This window comes from Bison bison, unplaced genomic scaffold (genome assembly GCF_000754665.1).
Source record: "Bison bison bison isolate TAMUID 2011002044 unplaced genomic scaffold, Bison_UMD1.0 scf7180017864286, whole genome shotgun sequence".
NCBI lineage: Eukaryota > Metazoa > Chordata > Mammalia > Artiodactyla > Bovidae > Bison > Bison bison.
In genome coordinates, this window is record NW_011494858.1 from 2,627,298 (window position 1) to 2,641,450 (window position 14,153).

At 46.7% G+C, this 14,153-nt stretch overlaps 1 protein-coding gene across 1 annotated transcript in view; it reads left to right on the forward strand.

Annotated features, from left to right (window-relative positions):
* INO80C (INO80 complex subunit C) overlaps positions 1-14,153 on the forward strand; it is a 25,142-nt gene that overhangs the window by 6,473 nt on the left and 4,516 nt on the right. The window contains exons 2-4 of the mRNA XM_010849756.1: positions 9,045-9,155; positions 10,369-10,480; positions 11,412-11,479. Coding sequence (XP_010848058.1) covers positions 9,045-9,155; positions 10,369-10,480; positions 11,412-11,479 — 291 coding nt within the window. The remainder of the gene's footprint in view (positions 1-9,044; positions 9,156-10,368; positions 10,481-11,411; positions 11,480-14,153) is intronic.

Genomic DNA, 14,153 nt, shown 5'->3' on the forward strand with positions numbered 1-14,153 from the left:
TATGTGTGTATGTGTGTTAGTCACTCAGTCATGTCTGACTGTTTGTGGCCCCAAGGACTGTAGCCTGCCAGGCTCCTCTGTCCATGAGATTCTCCAGGAAAGAATACTGGAGTGGATTGCCATTCCCTCCTCCAGGGGATCTTTCTGATCCAGGGATCCAACCCAAGTCTCTTGCATTGCGGGCAGTTTCTTTAACACCAAGCCACCAGGGAAGCCCCATGGTAGTCTATATATATGTCAATGATACTCTCTCAATTCGTCCCACCCTCTCCTCCCTCTGTGTCCGCAAGTCCTTCTCTATGAATACAGGGCAGTTTATATTTTCCAAGTGGCTATTCAGGTTAATAAAATCTACAGAGAAACCTAATTGACCTACAGACTAATAGGTTACCTAATCGGCTGATGTATGATGGTGACGCAGTTATCATAACATCATGTAAGCTGAGAGGCAACAGTTGCTTCTTTAGAAGGCTAGTGCAGAGTACAGGGGACAGTAGACTCTTCTGCCATTGGAGGCAGCTGGAGAACACTATCCTGGCTTGCTTTATTCATTTAAGCAAGCGATCATTCTACCTCACCTTTCAAACAAACCATATTTTTAGTTTTCTTTTTTCTATTTTTAAAGTGGCCATAAAACACCAGCCAGTCTTCTTCCCCCACAACTATGATCATTTGTGTTTCCTACGTGTAGATACAGGTTTTCATAAACCATATTTGGTGTATAACATTGTGGGCCCTGCCTTCCACTTAGCATTGTTTCCTGGCCCTTTCTCTGTGTTGATAGTCTTCACAAGGAATTAAGTGCTCTAACTTAATTGACTTGATTGGATGTTAGATTACATCTCACATTTTTGCTGTTTCAAGTAATAACCCTACAGTAGCCCTGCGTTGTAGACTAGGCTCAGGTGTTTGAATCTAGGTTACTATTAGATAGATGTAACTGGGTGTTGGGTTCTTACATGATAGACAAAGGACATTTGTCTCTCTCTGTGTAACCAGAGAGAAGGCCCCAGTTACCCTTCGGTTGGAGTCAGGACCCTGCGAGCTGCCCTGGAGACACGAAGCTGGGTGACTGGGATCTCCAGGCAGGCAAGCTGAGGCCTGGCTGATTCTGGAGTCACGTAGGGGTTGTCAGGTGTTCCTTTGTTGGCGGGTTGGGTTTCTCTTCCTTGGGACTTCAGTTCAGTCGCTCAGTCGTGTCCAACTCTGCGACCCCATGGACTATAGCACACCAGGCTTCCGTGTCCATCACCAACTCCCAGAGCTTGCTCAAACTCATGTCCTCTGTCGTCCCCTTCTGCTCCTGCCCTCAATCTTTCCCAGCATCAGGGTCTTTTTAGCTCTTTCTGTGTTGCAGAGTAGACACCCCTTAGGGCCAGGCGTCACTTCTTTCCTGATCGCAGGGCGGTCATGTCTTCAACCGTTCAGCTCCTAAAGTCTCTTAGCAAAGGAAATGGCAACCCACTCCAGTGTTCTTGCCTTGAGAGTCCCAGGGACGGGGAAGCCTGGTAGGCCACCGTCTATGGGGTCACAAAGAGTCGGACACGACTGAAGCGACTTAGCAGTCACATATTAATTGCAGCCCTGCCTCCCGAACTCGATCCTCCTCTGGACAGAAGGTCTCTCCCTCTCATCTCGTCACTAACAGACCCAGGCGTCCAGCTTGGCAGAAGCCCAGGGGAAGGGAAGACCGAGGGTGGAGTACCACAGAGGGTGGGTTTAAAGGGGAAAGAAAAGCAGAGCACCCAGCCCTGGGCCCAGAGCCACGTGTTCTTTGCACCTGCTCAGAGAGGGAAGCCAGCAGTCGTTGTTTCAGGGTCAGGAAGCGGCTCCGGGTCAACGGTGGCCCATTTGGTGTCAGGATGGTGTCCTTTCCTGTCCCCGCCTCAGCTGCTGGAGATCTGGCCTGCGGACGGGGAAGCGGCGAGGAAAAGGTGATCAGACAAACAGGAGGGCTCGGTTGGTGCTGGGGTCAGGGCTAGAGCGCGGCCTCGTCAATCCCTTCCTACTGCTGGAGCAGCCCGCGCAGCAGGCCTCTCCTCCCACTGCCTCCCTCCCTCTGGCTGCTGTCTGTCTCCAGGTGGGGTCCCTGCCCTCCCAACCCACGTGGGCTGCAAAGCACCTGCGTTCCTCAGCAGTCCAGGTCCAGCGAGGCATTCCTGCCACGTCCTCCTGGGCCTCCCAGGACCTGGGAGCAAACAACCCTTATCAAAGGGCTGTTCTGTGTTCCCTCCCGGGATTTCCCTGTGCACCCAGCACCTCTGAGCCTCCCCACTTAGGAGTCGGGGGCTTCCTAGGTAATGAACCCCGCTGCCAATGCAGGAGATATAAGAGACTCGGGTTTGATCCTTGGGTTGGGAAGACCCCTGGAGGAGGGCATGGCATCCCACTCCAGTAGTCTTGCCTGGAGAATCCACGGACAGAGGAACCTGGCAGGCTACAGTCCACGGGGTCACACAGAGTCAGGCAGGACTGATGCAGCTTAGCACACACGCACACACACTTCTGGTTCAGAAGAAAAAGCTGACGCCCCTGCTGAGGACGGTGCCCTGCGAGCCAGGCATGTTCTGTGGATGGTTCTGGAATCACCAGCAGAGCCTTCTGGGCCTGGTTCTTCATTGCCCTCAAGTATCTCCTCTTTGCTTCTGAGCAGTTCCGTTGGTTTCTTTTCTCCCTGGTGGAAACAGCATTATGTAAGCAGTCATTTTCTTTATGAAAAACTCAGTGAAGCTGAATCTTAAAGTGGATCTGGCCCCAGGATACCTCTTTCACATTCCACCTGTTTTTCTCGAGTTGGCCCCGGCTGGCTGGGCTTTTCTGGTCTGATGCTCACCATGTAGTTCTTAGAGTTGTTTTTCTCTCTCTCCCTTAACATGGGCCGCCCTATAGGCCCTGTGTCCTGGCAGTCCACACCCACCGGCCTCCTCCTCGCTGGTGTCGTGACCCCCAAAAGCAGCGCCTGCCCATTAGCAGCACTCCCCGGTCCCCTGTCCTGCCAGCTCCTGACAACCCCTGGCCTACTCTCTATCTCTGTGAGTTTGACTACTCTAGGTGCCTCAGCTAAATGCAACCATACGATAGGTGGCCTTCTGTGTCTGGCTTCTTTCAGTTAGCATAATATACTCGGGTTTATCCATGTCGTACCATGTATTAGTACTTCATTCCTTCTTACAACTGTAGAATATTCCACTGTATGGATGAACCTCATTTTATTTATGCGCTCATTGGTTGATGGATATTTAGGTTGTTTGTACTTTTGGGTTATTATAAATAATGCTTCTATGAATATTTATGTATGAGTTTTTGCATAAACATTTGTTTTTAATTCTCTTAGCTAAGTACCTAGGACTGGAATTATTAGGTCATATGATAATTCTGTGTTTAACTTTTGAGGACCCACTAGATGTTCTTCCAAGTAACTGCACCTTTGTACAGCTCACGAGCAGTGTGTGAGGGTTCCAGTTTCTCCACATCTTCACCAACACATGTTATTATGCCTCTGAGTAGAGCCATCCTGGTGGGTATGGAGTAATATCTCATTGTGGTTTTGATATATTTCCCTAATGACTAATGATGTTGAGCAAATTGTCCAGGTTTGCCTAGTGGGAACCTCTTCAAACTGACTCTTGTGTCTTTTACTTTACCTCTGTCATTTTTTGAGTGCCATGATGGACTGAACTGTGTTCATTCAAGATTTATTTGTTAAAAGCCTAACCCCCAGCATGCCTCAGAAAGTTACTATATTTGGAAATAGGGCCATTAGTAGTTAAGGTTAAATGAGGTCATAAGGGTGGAGCCCTAATCCGATTTGACTGGTGTCCTCATAAGAGGGAGGCTGTCATAGGGGCGTGTATACACAGTCAGAAGACAGTCACCCACAAATCAAAGAGATCAGTCTCAGGAAAACCCAGCCCTGCTGACATCTTGATCTTGAACTTCTAGTCTCTAGAACCTTAATAAACTAAATTTCTCTTATTTAAACCACCCAGTCTGTGGTATTAATATTTTGTTACACAGCCCTAGCAAACTGATACAAGTGATTTCTTACCTTCTGGCACCAAAAACTCATGCTGTACTTTCTTGCCCCAGTCCTGGAGTCAGCTGTTTCTTCAAAGATCACTTGTTCTTGGAGAACAAAACCTGGAAACCAGGATCTGAGCACTGGTGTGCCTGTTGTGTGTTGACCAATAGAAGGTGCGCAATGTGAGAGTTGTGAGTTAAGCTTTATTTGGGGCAAAATGAGGACCGCAGCCCAGGAGACAGCACCTCAAAGAGCTCGGAGAAACTGCTCCAGAGAGGTAGTGGGGGAAGGTTGATAAATAAGATTTTGGTGAAGAGTTCCATGCAATCAAACGCTTATCTTACAAAAGGTTTTCCTCTAGTCAAGAGGAGCTGATGTCACCATGAAGGGATTTAGTGCTTTTGTAGATAGGAGGAGGTGCAAGGATTGGGACCGTGAACTCAGTTCCTGAAAATACGTATCTAAGGAGCTGCTATCTATGGGGTTGCGCAGAGTCGGACACGACTGAAGTGACTTAGCAGTAGCAGCAAGGAGCTGTCCACCAGTCCTCCTGGAGCACAGAGGGCCTCGCTGCTGTTCTCCACCCTGAACTCCCTTCAGGGCATGTGCAGCCGCAGCAGCACGGGGTTCAGTCCTCCACAGAGGCAGAGATGGCAAATGCCCTTGGCAAGCCGATTTGCGGTTGACATGTTCATTGTTTCTAGCCATCTCCTTGGAAGCAATTAGGAAATGTAGGGGGTCATGTGTGTGAGTGTGTGTATGACCATCCCCCATGCTCCTGTATCCATTTCTTTATTATTATTATTATTATTTAAAAGAAAAATCTGGCTGCCCTGGGTCTTCATTTCAGCATGTGGACTTTCTCTAGTGGTGATGTGCAGGCTTCTCTGGTTGCACAGCATGGGCCCTAGAGCAGGCAGGTTTCAGGAGTTGCAGCTTGCGGACTCTCTAGTCATGGCCTGTGGGCTGAGTCACTCTGTGGAATTCGGGATCTTAGTTCCCTGACCAGGGATCGAACTCACGTCCCGTGCATCGGAAGGTGGATTCTAAACCACTGGACCACCAGGGAAGTTCCCATTTCCATGTTTATCTTTCTATCTATATGTTAAACCCATGAATTTATATCGCTAACCTGTGATTTCAGTCCAGTAGCAGGCGGTTCATTCTAGCTGTCCCTCAGTCCTTATTTGCCTCATCTTAGAACGCATATTACAGAACCATTAACCTGTACTCCTGGGAGAAACAAACCTCCCAATTGTTCATGGTTCTTTTTGCCTCTCACCTTGAGTTATATTTTTGGAATACTGTGTTCATATCACTAACGTTATTTCTCCCTTCCTCCCTTTTAGTGTGTCTGTGTTATTCACTCAAACCTCAGGTTGTTTTGGTTTCTTGTGTGCATTCCATTTTTTCTATCTGCTGCCCCATGCTTGTTGGATTTGTCCATCTATTTGTATGTGAAACTTTAACATTCTAAAGGAGATCAGCCCTGGGTGTTCTTTGGAAGGAATGATGCTAAAGCTGAAACTCCAGTACTTTGGCCACCTCATGCAAAGCATTGACTCACTGGAAAAGACTGATGCTGGGAGGGATTGGGGACAGGAGGAGAAGGGGACAACAGAGGATGAGATGGCTGGATGGCATGACCGACTCAATGGATGTGAGTTTGAATGAGCTCTGGGAGATGATGGACAGGGAGGCCTGGCGTGCTGCAGTTCATGGGGTCGCAAAGAGTCGGACACGACTGAGCGACTGAACTGAACATGCCTCAAAAGGTCAAAACTACGGACAGCTATACTTGGAGATTTTTACTCCTCTCTTACTTCCACCCTGTTCCCTTGCACCCGCAGGTAACCAAACCCAGTCATTTCTGAATTAGCCTTCCTGTGTTTCTTTGGGTTTGGCTGCTGCTTCCCATCCAGAGGAGATTCCTTACGACAAACCCCTGAACATATACATCTCAAAAACGGATGCTGACAGAGTTATGCTGCATTGTCTTGTTCCTTAACTCCAATCAGTTAATCAGCCAGTGATTATTTGGTGCTTCTCTGTGCTAGGTGCTGGGTTAGACGCAGGCATGGAAGACTGGGCCAGATGGTGAAGCCGGATGTTCAGGCCCCTGTGTCTTCTCACTCTCGGGTTGGCCCCTCTCTTCATCTGTTCACCTCTCTCCTCTGTGTCTCCTTGTTCCGGTCTGTTGTTCCCTGCCTGTTTCACAAAGCTGCTATCATTTCATTGACTACTTGCATGCTAAGTCGCTTCAGTCATGTCTGACCCTCTGCAACCCTATGGACTGAAGCCCACCAGGCTCCTCTGTCCATGGGATTCTCCAGGCAAGAATATTGGAGTGGGTTGCCAATTCCTACTCCAGGGGATCTTCCCAACCCAGGAATTGAACCCAGGTCTCTCATGTCTTCTACGTTGGCAGGCAGGTTCTTTACCACTCACACCACCTGGGAAGCCCTTCATTGACTAACCAAGAGTTAAATACAGCTGTTAATTATGTATCCAATTTATGATATTACTCTTACCAATAGTCAACACAAAATAGCATTGACAACTGGCCAAAACTACGCAAGGTAATGTTGGTTACTGATTAAATGTGATGGGAAAAAACAAAAGCTCCATCAAATTGGGTCTCTCAGGACACATATATTAATACCCGCAGAAATTTTAGGACCACGAAGGAAAAATCACAAGGGTAATGGAAGTTAGTTACATACAAAATGCTAGATCTTATCTTTCTTGTAAAATTAAAACTGACATGAGCTAATCCCGATGGAAATTTTTATGAAGCATAAATAAAAAATGGAAAACACTGAAGACCATTTATGCTGGCAGAAAATGACTCCATGGGTTTGGGGACCAGAAAATACAAATTACAGGAGGGAGGGGGAGAGAGAGGGGAGGCTGGAAAGGAGGCCGGCATTTGTGCCTTATCCCAAGGGTGGTGGGAAGCCCTGGGCAGCTGTCAGCAGGGGACAGACATCAAACTTACATCTTAACAGTGTGTCGCTGAGCATGCTGCAGAGAATGGAGTGGGCCTCAGGCCTCCTCTGAACCCCACAACTGAGGAAAGGCCAGATAAAGGAAGGACTGTGGGAGGGAGGGGTGGAAAGGAGAAGAAAGAGAGAGAACTATGGCTACATATGGTGGGGAAAGGATGAGGAATCGGAGGGATCTTAGTTCTTAGAGAGTGGACATCTGAGCAGACCTTGGAGAGGAGAAAAGTTAGGAGAAGCTATGAATGGGGGGACGGATGAGGGGAGGGGCCATCCGGATAGCAGAGGGGTCATGCACAGGCCCAGGGTCGGGGGAGGGGGGAAGGGAGGGGAGACCCTGGAGAGGAGTCTGGGAAGTGTCTGAGGAGAAGCCCTTCAGGGGGCTGTTTCAACAGAGTGAGTGGTCCCCATCTCCCCCTCCCACCTTCCCCCACATGGAGGCCATTTTAGGGGGGCAGGTAGGGGTGGGATCTATACATACAACCAGAACTCTCGCACTCTGCTGCTAGGAGTGTGAAAGAGGGCAGCCCATTTGGGAAAGTGGTATGTCAGTTTCTTATCCCTGGGTTGGGAAGATCCCCTAGAGGAGGAAAATGGCAACCCACCCCAGGACTCTCGCCTGAAAAAACCCAATGGACAGAGAAGGCTGGCAGGTCACAGGCCAAAGGGTCACAAAGAACGGGACAGGACAGAGTGACTACACACGCACACACTAGTTGGTTTCTTAGAAACACGTGCTTACCGTGTAACCTGACCATCCGACATGTAGATGTTTACCCAGGAGAAGTAAAGACATACATCCATGCAGAGGCTTGTACAGAACGTTGGCAGCAGCTTTATTTATAATAGCTGAAGGCTGAAAGCAACCCACATTTCATCAGCAAGAAAATGGGTAAACACACTGTGTACATCCTCTACAGGGGAATACCACCTTAAGAGTGGTATACAAATTCTGTGCAACAAACCACCAGTCCATGCTGTGACATGGATAAACCTCAGAAACTCCATGCTGGGAAGCCAAACACAGCAGACAGCACATGCTGTCGGATTTCACTCATAAAGTCTAGAACGGGCCAAAGTAACGTGGGATTCAGAACAATGGTGGACCATGAAGGTGGAAGATACTGACCAGGAGGAGGCCTGAGGGAACTTTCTGAGAAAGATGGAAAAAGTCTGTCTCCACAGGGACCTGGGTTACACAAATGGAAACATTTGGCAAAACTCATGAAACCTACACTTAAGATCTGTGCCTTTCACTGTGTATAAATTGTGTATCCATTAAAAAACAGTTTATTGCAGTCTGGGAAGATTGGAAATTGCAATACAAATCAGAAGTGATTTCTTGCTTTGGCTTGTTGTTTTTTTTCTTCTTGATTCTTAGCTTAAAAGGCATTTTGTTTTAAAGTCCGGGAGCCTGCTTGTCAGGGCGCTCTCTGCTGCAGCCAGCTGAACCGAGGCCTCCTGCCTCCTCTCCTCTCCTCGCTCAGAATGCTCACAATGCATTCTGTTGTGCCCTGAAGCGTGCCAGCACCAGCCTGGGTTCTCTGATTGGAGACCCTTCAAGGGACTGGATCTTTTCGGTCTTAATGTTTCAAGACATAATTTAACAAGATCAGTAGGAGCAGGGGCCACGTGGAGTCACAGGGATGGTGGGGCTTTGGCATTGGCCCCAGCTGGATTGAATCCAGAGGCAGTTACTGTGGGGCCTTGGACCTGTCCGCCTGAGCCTCAGTTTTCACCTTGTAGTGGTAGGACACCTGTGCTTGGCACACAGAGGAGCCAGGACGTCTGGTAGCTGGGGTCCCCCGGCTGCCTCCACTGTGGCCTATGCACAGACAGGTGCAGATCCCAGCCTGGCAGGTTCTCCCCCGACCCCACCCCATGCAGATCCCCGGCTGGGGCTCCGGGCACCCTGTCTGCTCTCCTGTGTCTGGTGCTGTCATCTTAGATCTTGTTGAGAGCTGAGTTAGGAAGCTCAGCTAAAGGACACTGACCCCATACTATTCTTATTTTGTTTTAAGGGTATCAGCATGGATGGTGTGACTGAGAATAAGATGGTGCCCTCTGATTTTAGCACAGGACCCATGGAGAAAGCTGCCAAACCATTGCCATTTAAGGATCCCAACTTTGTGGTAAGCATCTAAAGTGAAAGTGTCCACTGATCAGTCATGTCTTACTCTTTGCGACACCATGGACTGTAGCCCACCAGGCTCCTCTGACCGTGGAATCCTCCAGGCAAGAATACTGGAGTGGGTTGCTATTCCCTTCTCCAGGGTTTCCTCCCGACCCAGGGATTGAACCCAGGTCTCCTGCACCGTCAGGTGGGTTCACTATGCTCTGAGCCCCAGAAGCATCGAATTTGTTTTATAAATAAAAAACCAAACCACCATGCCTCGGCCTCTGATCTCACTCGGTCGGTCTGGAGCCCAGGCAGCGCTGGTGGCCTTTCTCCTTCAGTCTAAGTCACCACGCCCTCCGCCGGGGACTGTGGTTTGAGGTCTGGGGGCAGGACAGCCCTTCCTGTGGCTCTCCCAGTTCCCAAGGATTTTGTGGAATTCATTCAGTGATACTGTTTTTAGGGTGTCATTTCCAGGATGATTGCTCGCCTTCCTTTTTTCGTGAGATTTAGATGAGGTGTGCAGTAATTATAGGAGGAATGCGCCTCACTAGTTTCTTTAGGTACATCTAAGGTCTTGTGCTATCAAGTAGATATAGGTGCCTCTTTCTTTTGTTCTTGAGGGGTAGGATAAATTCCATGATTCTGATTATACCATTACAGTTTATTTTTCACTAATTACCTTTGAAAATTCAGCATTAATAGTGCCTGTAACTTTTGTGTTCTTTCCATTTTATCTTCACAAGACAAAAAAGAAAAAAAATTTCCAGAAAGCTTGCCGTGTCATGAGGGAGGCTTCTTTGGGTTTTCCTGGAGCCCCAGTAATTTACAAGGTGGAGACTGGCCCTCAGAAGGGAATTGAGAGATGTGGTCATGTGTTTAAATCTAACTTTGTAGTAAACTTACTTTAAAGTAGTGAGAAATTCATGAGTGAATTCCATAAAGTTAGACCCAATAAAGGATGTGATTTTCTATGTACATATTAAAAGAATAACCCTTTATTTCTGTTCCATCAGCGACTAACTCATGCATTTTAAAAATCCAAAAGCTGTGTTTTTTTATAAGTAAGCTTAAGGTATATGGTGTAATGTTTTTTTAAAGCCTTAGGGTACACTGACTGTTGATTGAATGAAAGGTTTATTACAGTTATGAATAAGCATAAATGTCAGATTCTGAAATGATCGTCTCCATTGATTTTTGTTTCTTCTAATCCACGCTTGCGCCTCGAGCATTCTGGCCATGGTGGTGCAGTGGCTGGCAAGAAGAACAGAACCTGGAAGAACCTGAAACAGATCCTGGCTTCTGAAAGGGCATTGCCATGGCAACTGAATGATCCCAACTGTGAGCTGTCTAGACCCTCCTATGTGTTCATAATGTTCAGCCTAGGAACCTTCTTATAACAAACCTGCATTATCTTATCATGTTTGCGTTCATGGAGAAACATTTTCTAGCTTAGGAATTTTACAGTGGTATCAATATAGGAAGATTATGTGTGTGTTTCCTCATAGCTTTATACTCTGTGTTGAATCTGTGTATTGGCGTTGTCATGGATGTGTGGTTTTTAGTGTCACTGTTAACATTTCAATCTGGAGAAGCAGGTCTAGATATGATGATATGGGTGTTGCTGTTAGACAAACTGCTTATTCAAAAGTCTACTCTTAAAATGTGTTTCCAAGTAAAATGTTGCCCAAGCTTTAGGAGGGTTTCTCACCACCAGCTTAAAGGCCCGCTCTGTTTTACTCTCCAAGCCAGTGTTTTTCAGAGTTAATGCTTTATACTACAGTATTTCCGAATGTCTGTTGTATGTTCTGCTCCACTTTAGTGGAAAGTACAGGTTCAAAGTTCCTTCCATCTCCTGCCCCACGGCGTGTGTTTCGTGGGGGTGACTCAGACTGATGACAAATGAGCTAGTCAGATGCCTGGGTGTGGACATTCCGGTGTCCGGATGCTCAGATCCAATTAGTGGGTTGTTGACACCTCATCACCATCAGCCTGTGTAGCCAGAGACTGTGAAAGCAGCTGGTGGGCCGATGAGCTTTCTGGTGGTTCTGCTAGAGTGGAGGGTCCCTGGGGACAAGGCAGAGCCATACTTGAAGCCTGTGCTTGGCCTATGGCATCCTGTATTATTTCCCCAGAGAATTCTCTGAGCACTTAGTCACAAGGTAGAAAGTTTGGGAATATTATCAAGCAATATTTTTAGGGAAAAAGGGGAAGGGATCTGAATGCTTTAAAGCCAGTTCAGTTAGCTTCTTGTTTTTTTTTTTTTTTCCAGACTTCAGTATTGATGCTCCTCCATCCTTTAAACCAGCTAAGAAGTATTCTGATGTTTCAGGTCTTCTTGTGAGTATCATCACACCTCTATGTCATATAACACTGAGCCGAAAAGGAGATTTCACTGTCCCCTCTATTTAGACAGTGTTGAATAGTGACACTGGTCCTGCCTGGGGCTCGTGTACTGGGAACAGGTGATGGGTTTGTACAGAAGCGTTTATGCAGTTATTTAAGAGCGGCAGCGACCAAGAGCGGGGACTTCCCAGGTGGCTTGGTGGTAAAGAATCTGCCTGCCACGCAGGAGACACGGGTTCTATCCCTGGGTCGGGAAGATCCCCGAGAGAAGGACATGGCAACCTCACTCTGAGTATTCTTGTCTGGAGAATCCCATGGACAGAAGAGCCTGGTGGGCTACAGTCCATGGGGTTGCAAAGAGTTGAACATGACTTAGCAACTAAAAGGCAGCAGCAGCAACCTGGGGCATCCGTGTGGGCAGCCTGGAGCAGGCGTTGCTCCAGAAAGCAGGAGACCTGGGTATTACTTTCCTTTCCTCTCCTTGTTAACTATATGAGATAACATGAAAGAAACTTTTTTTTTTTGTTGGCTAAAGTTAAAAAAATTCCCTGCATCTTAGAGATGATTGTACTTAAAAAAAAAAATGTAAACTTTTCTAAAGAGGCCCTACAGTGAAGATAGTGGTTTTCATATTTATTTTTAAGCATCAGAATCCCTTTTCCAAATGAAAGCTTTTACAGAATGCCCTGGAGCCCACCTGCTCACTGTGGCCCCATGTGGGTCTGGTCCTCTGTCCTTCTGCCCACTCCCCACCACAGGGACCCCTGTGGTGCTTCTAGGGGACACAGTTTGAAAACCAGCAGTGTGGTTCGATGAGTGGGACTTGGGCAAGTCCATGAACCTCGGTGTACCCCAGAGAATCTTGTTTCCTTATTTTCAGAATGTGGATGAAGTATAGAAGTTTTTAGAACTTTGTCATGCTTTTTCATTATTATTAGATTTGGAAGGTGGGCTTCTTCTCATAACTGTGGAAATAATGAGACACTTCATTTTTTGAAGCCCATATACCTCATTTAAATTCTTTACTTTTTTATGAAAATATATGACTCCAACCTCTGTAACAAACTAAATTAATGATACACATTTTACACTAGGAAAGATTTTTTTTTTAATTAGTTTTCCTCTCTGGATTAGTTGTATGTTTTTAGCTTTTCTTCCAGAGAGGAGCATATACTCTTCAGACTTATTAACACAGACCTTAAATATAATGAGCCTAAGAAACAGGGAGAGCAGCAGTGTGGGGGGTGGGGGAAGGGAGCGGTGTGTGGGGGTTGTGTCTGGTGGGCTCTTCCTTTCATCTGTTCATGGGCGTGTGTCTCTTCCGAAAGGTCCCCTGAGGGAGCTTCCATTTGAGAGAAATGTAGTTTTAGGCTATCTCTTGTCTCCTGCCAGAGAATAGTTGCCTTGTATATTTGACCCATTTTAGTAGCTGTTTATGGAAGGAGAACTAGTCTCGCACCAGTTATTCTGTTCTGGCCCAAAGTGGAAATTTTCCCCTGTTCCATTTTGTGCTGAGCTTGTAGCAGCCATGGTTTATGACTTGGAGGGTGGCCCCTTAGATCATAGCTTTATCGTCACCGTTTCCAGGCAGCTCATCTGCTAATACAGTGGTTTTTACACATTGAAGGTGAAGTCGTTCAGTCATGTCCAACTCTTTGAGACCCCTTGGACTGTAGCCTACTGTGCTCCTCTGTCCATAGGATTTTCCAGGCAAGAGTACTGGAGTGGGTTGCCATTTCCTTCTCCAGAGGATCTTCCTGACCCAGGGATCAAACCCGGGTCTCCCGTACTGTAGGCAGATACTTTACTGTATGAGCCACCAGGGAATTTTGTTCATGTTGAAAAGCATTGTTCCAGGCCCCTTTATGCCATTGGTAAAGGACTTGTCATGTTATACATAACCTTTTGCCCTACTGTATGTAAGAATTAACACATTCTGAATATACAAAGAACTCTACCAAATCACTGAGGGGCTTCCCTGGTGGCTCAGATGGTAAAGAATCTGCCTGCAATTTCAGGTTTGATCCCTAGGTCAGGAAGATCCCCTGGAGAAGGGAGCAATCCCATAGAAGAATCAATTAAAAAGATTATGAATAGACAATTACAAGGATGAAATGCAGATGTTAAGTTTCACTGAAACTGATAAATAGATGTTCGGTTTCACTGATAGTTAGAAAAAAGACCCATTGAATAGGGGAGAAATGAAGACATTGGCTTCTATGCCTTGCCACCAACATACAGAAATGGACATCCTCCTATATGGTTGTTTTGAGATGGGAATTACATTGGTGCATATTCTTAGGAAAACAAATGGTAAAGGTCAGTTTTCATTCTGATCCCAAAGAAAGGCAATGCCAAAGAATGCTCAAAGTACCGCTCAGTTGCACTCATCTCACACGCTAGTAAAGTAATGCTCAAAATTCTCCAAGCCAGGCTTCAGCAATATGTGAACCGTGAACTTCCTGATGTTCAAGCTGGTTTTAGAAAAGGCAGAGGAACCAGAGATCAAATTGCCAACATCTGCTGGCTCATGGAAAAAGCAAGAGAGTTCCAGAAAAACATCTATTTCTGCTTTCTTGACTATGCCAAAGCCTTTGACTGTGTGGATCACAATAAACTGTGGGAAATTCTGAAAGAGATGGAAATACCAGACCACCTGACCTGCCTC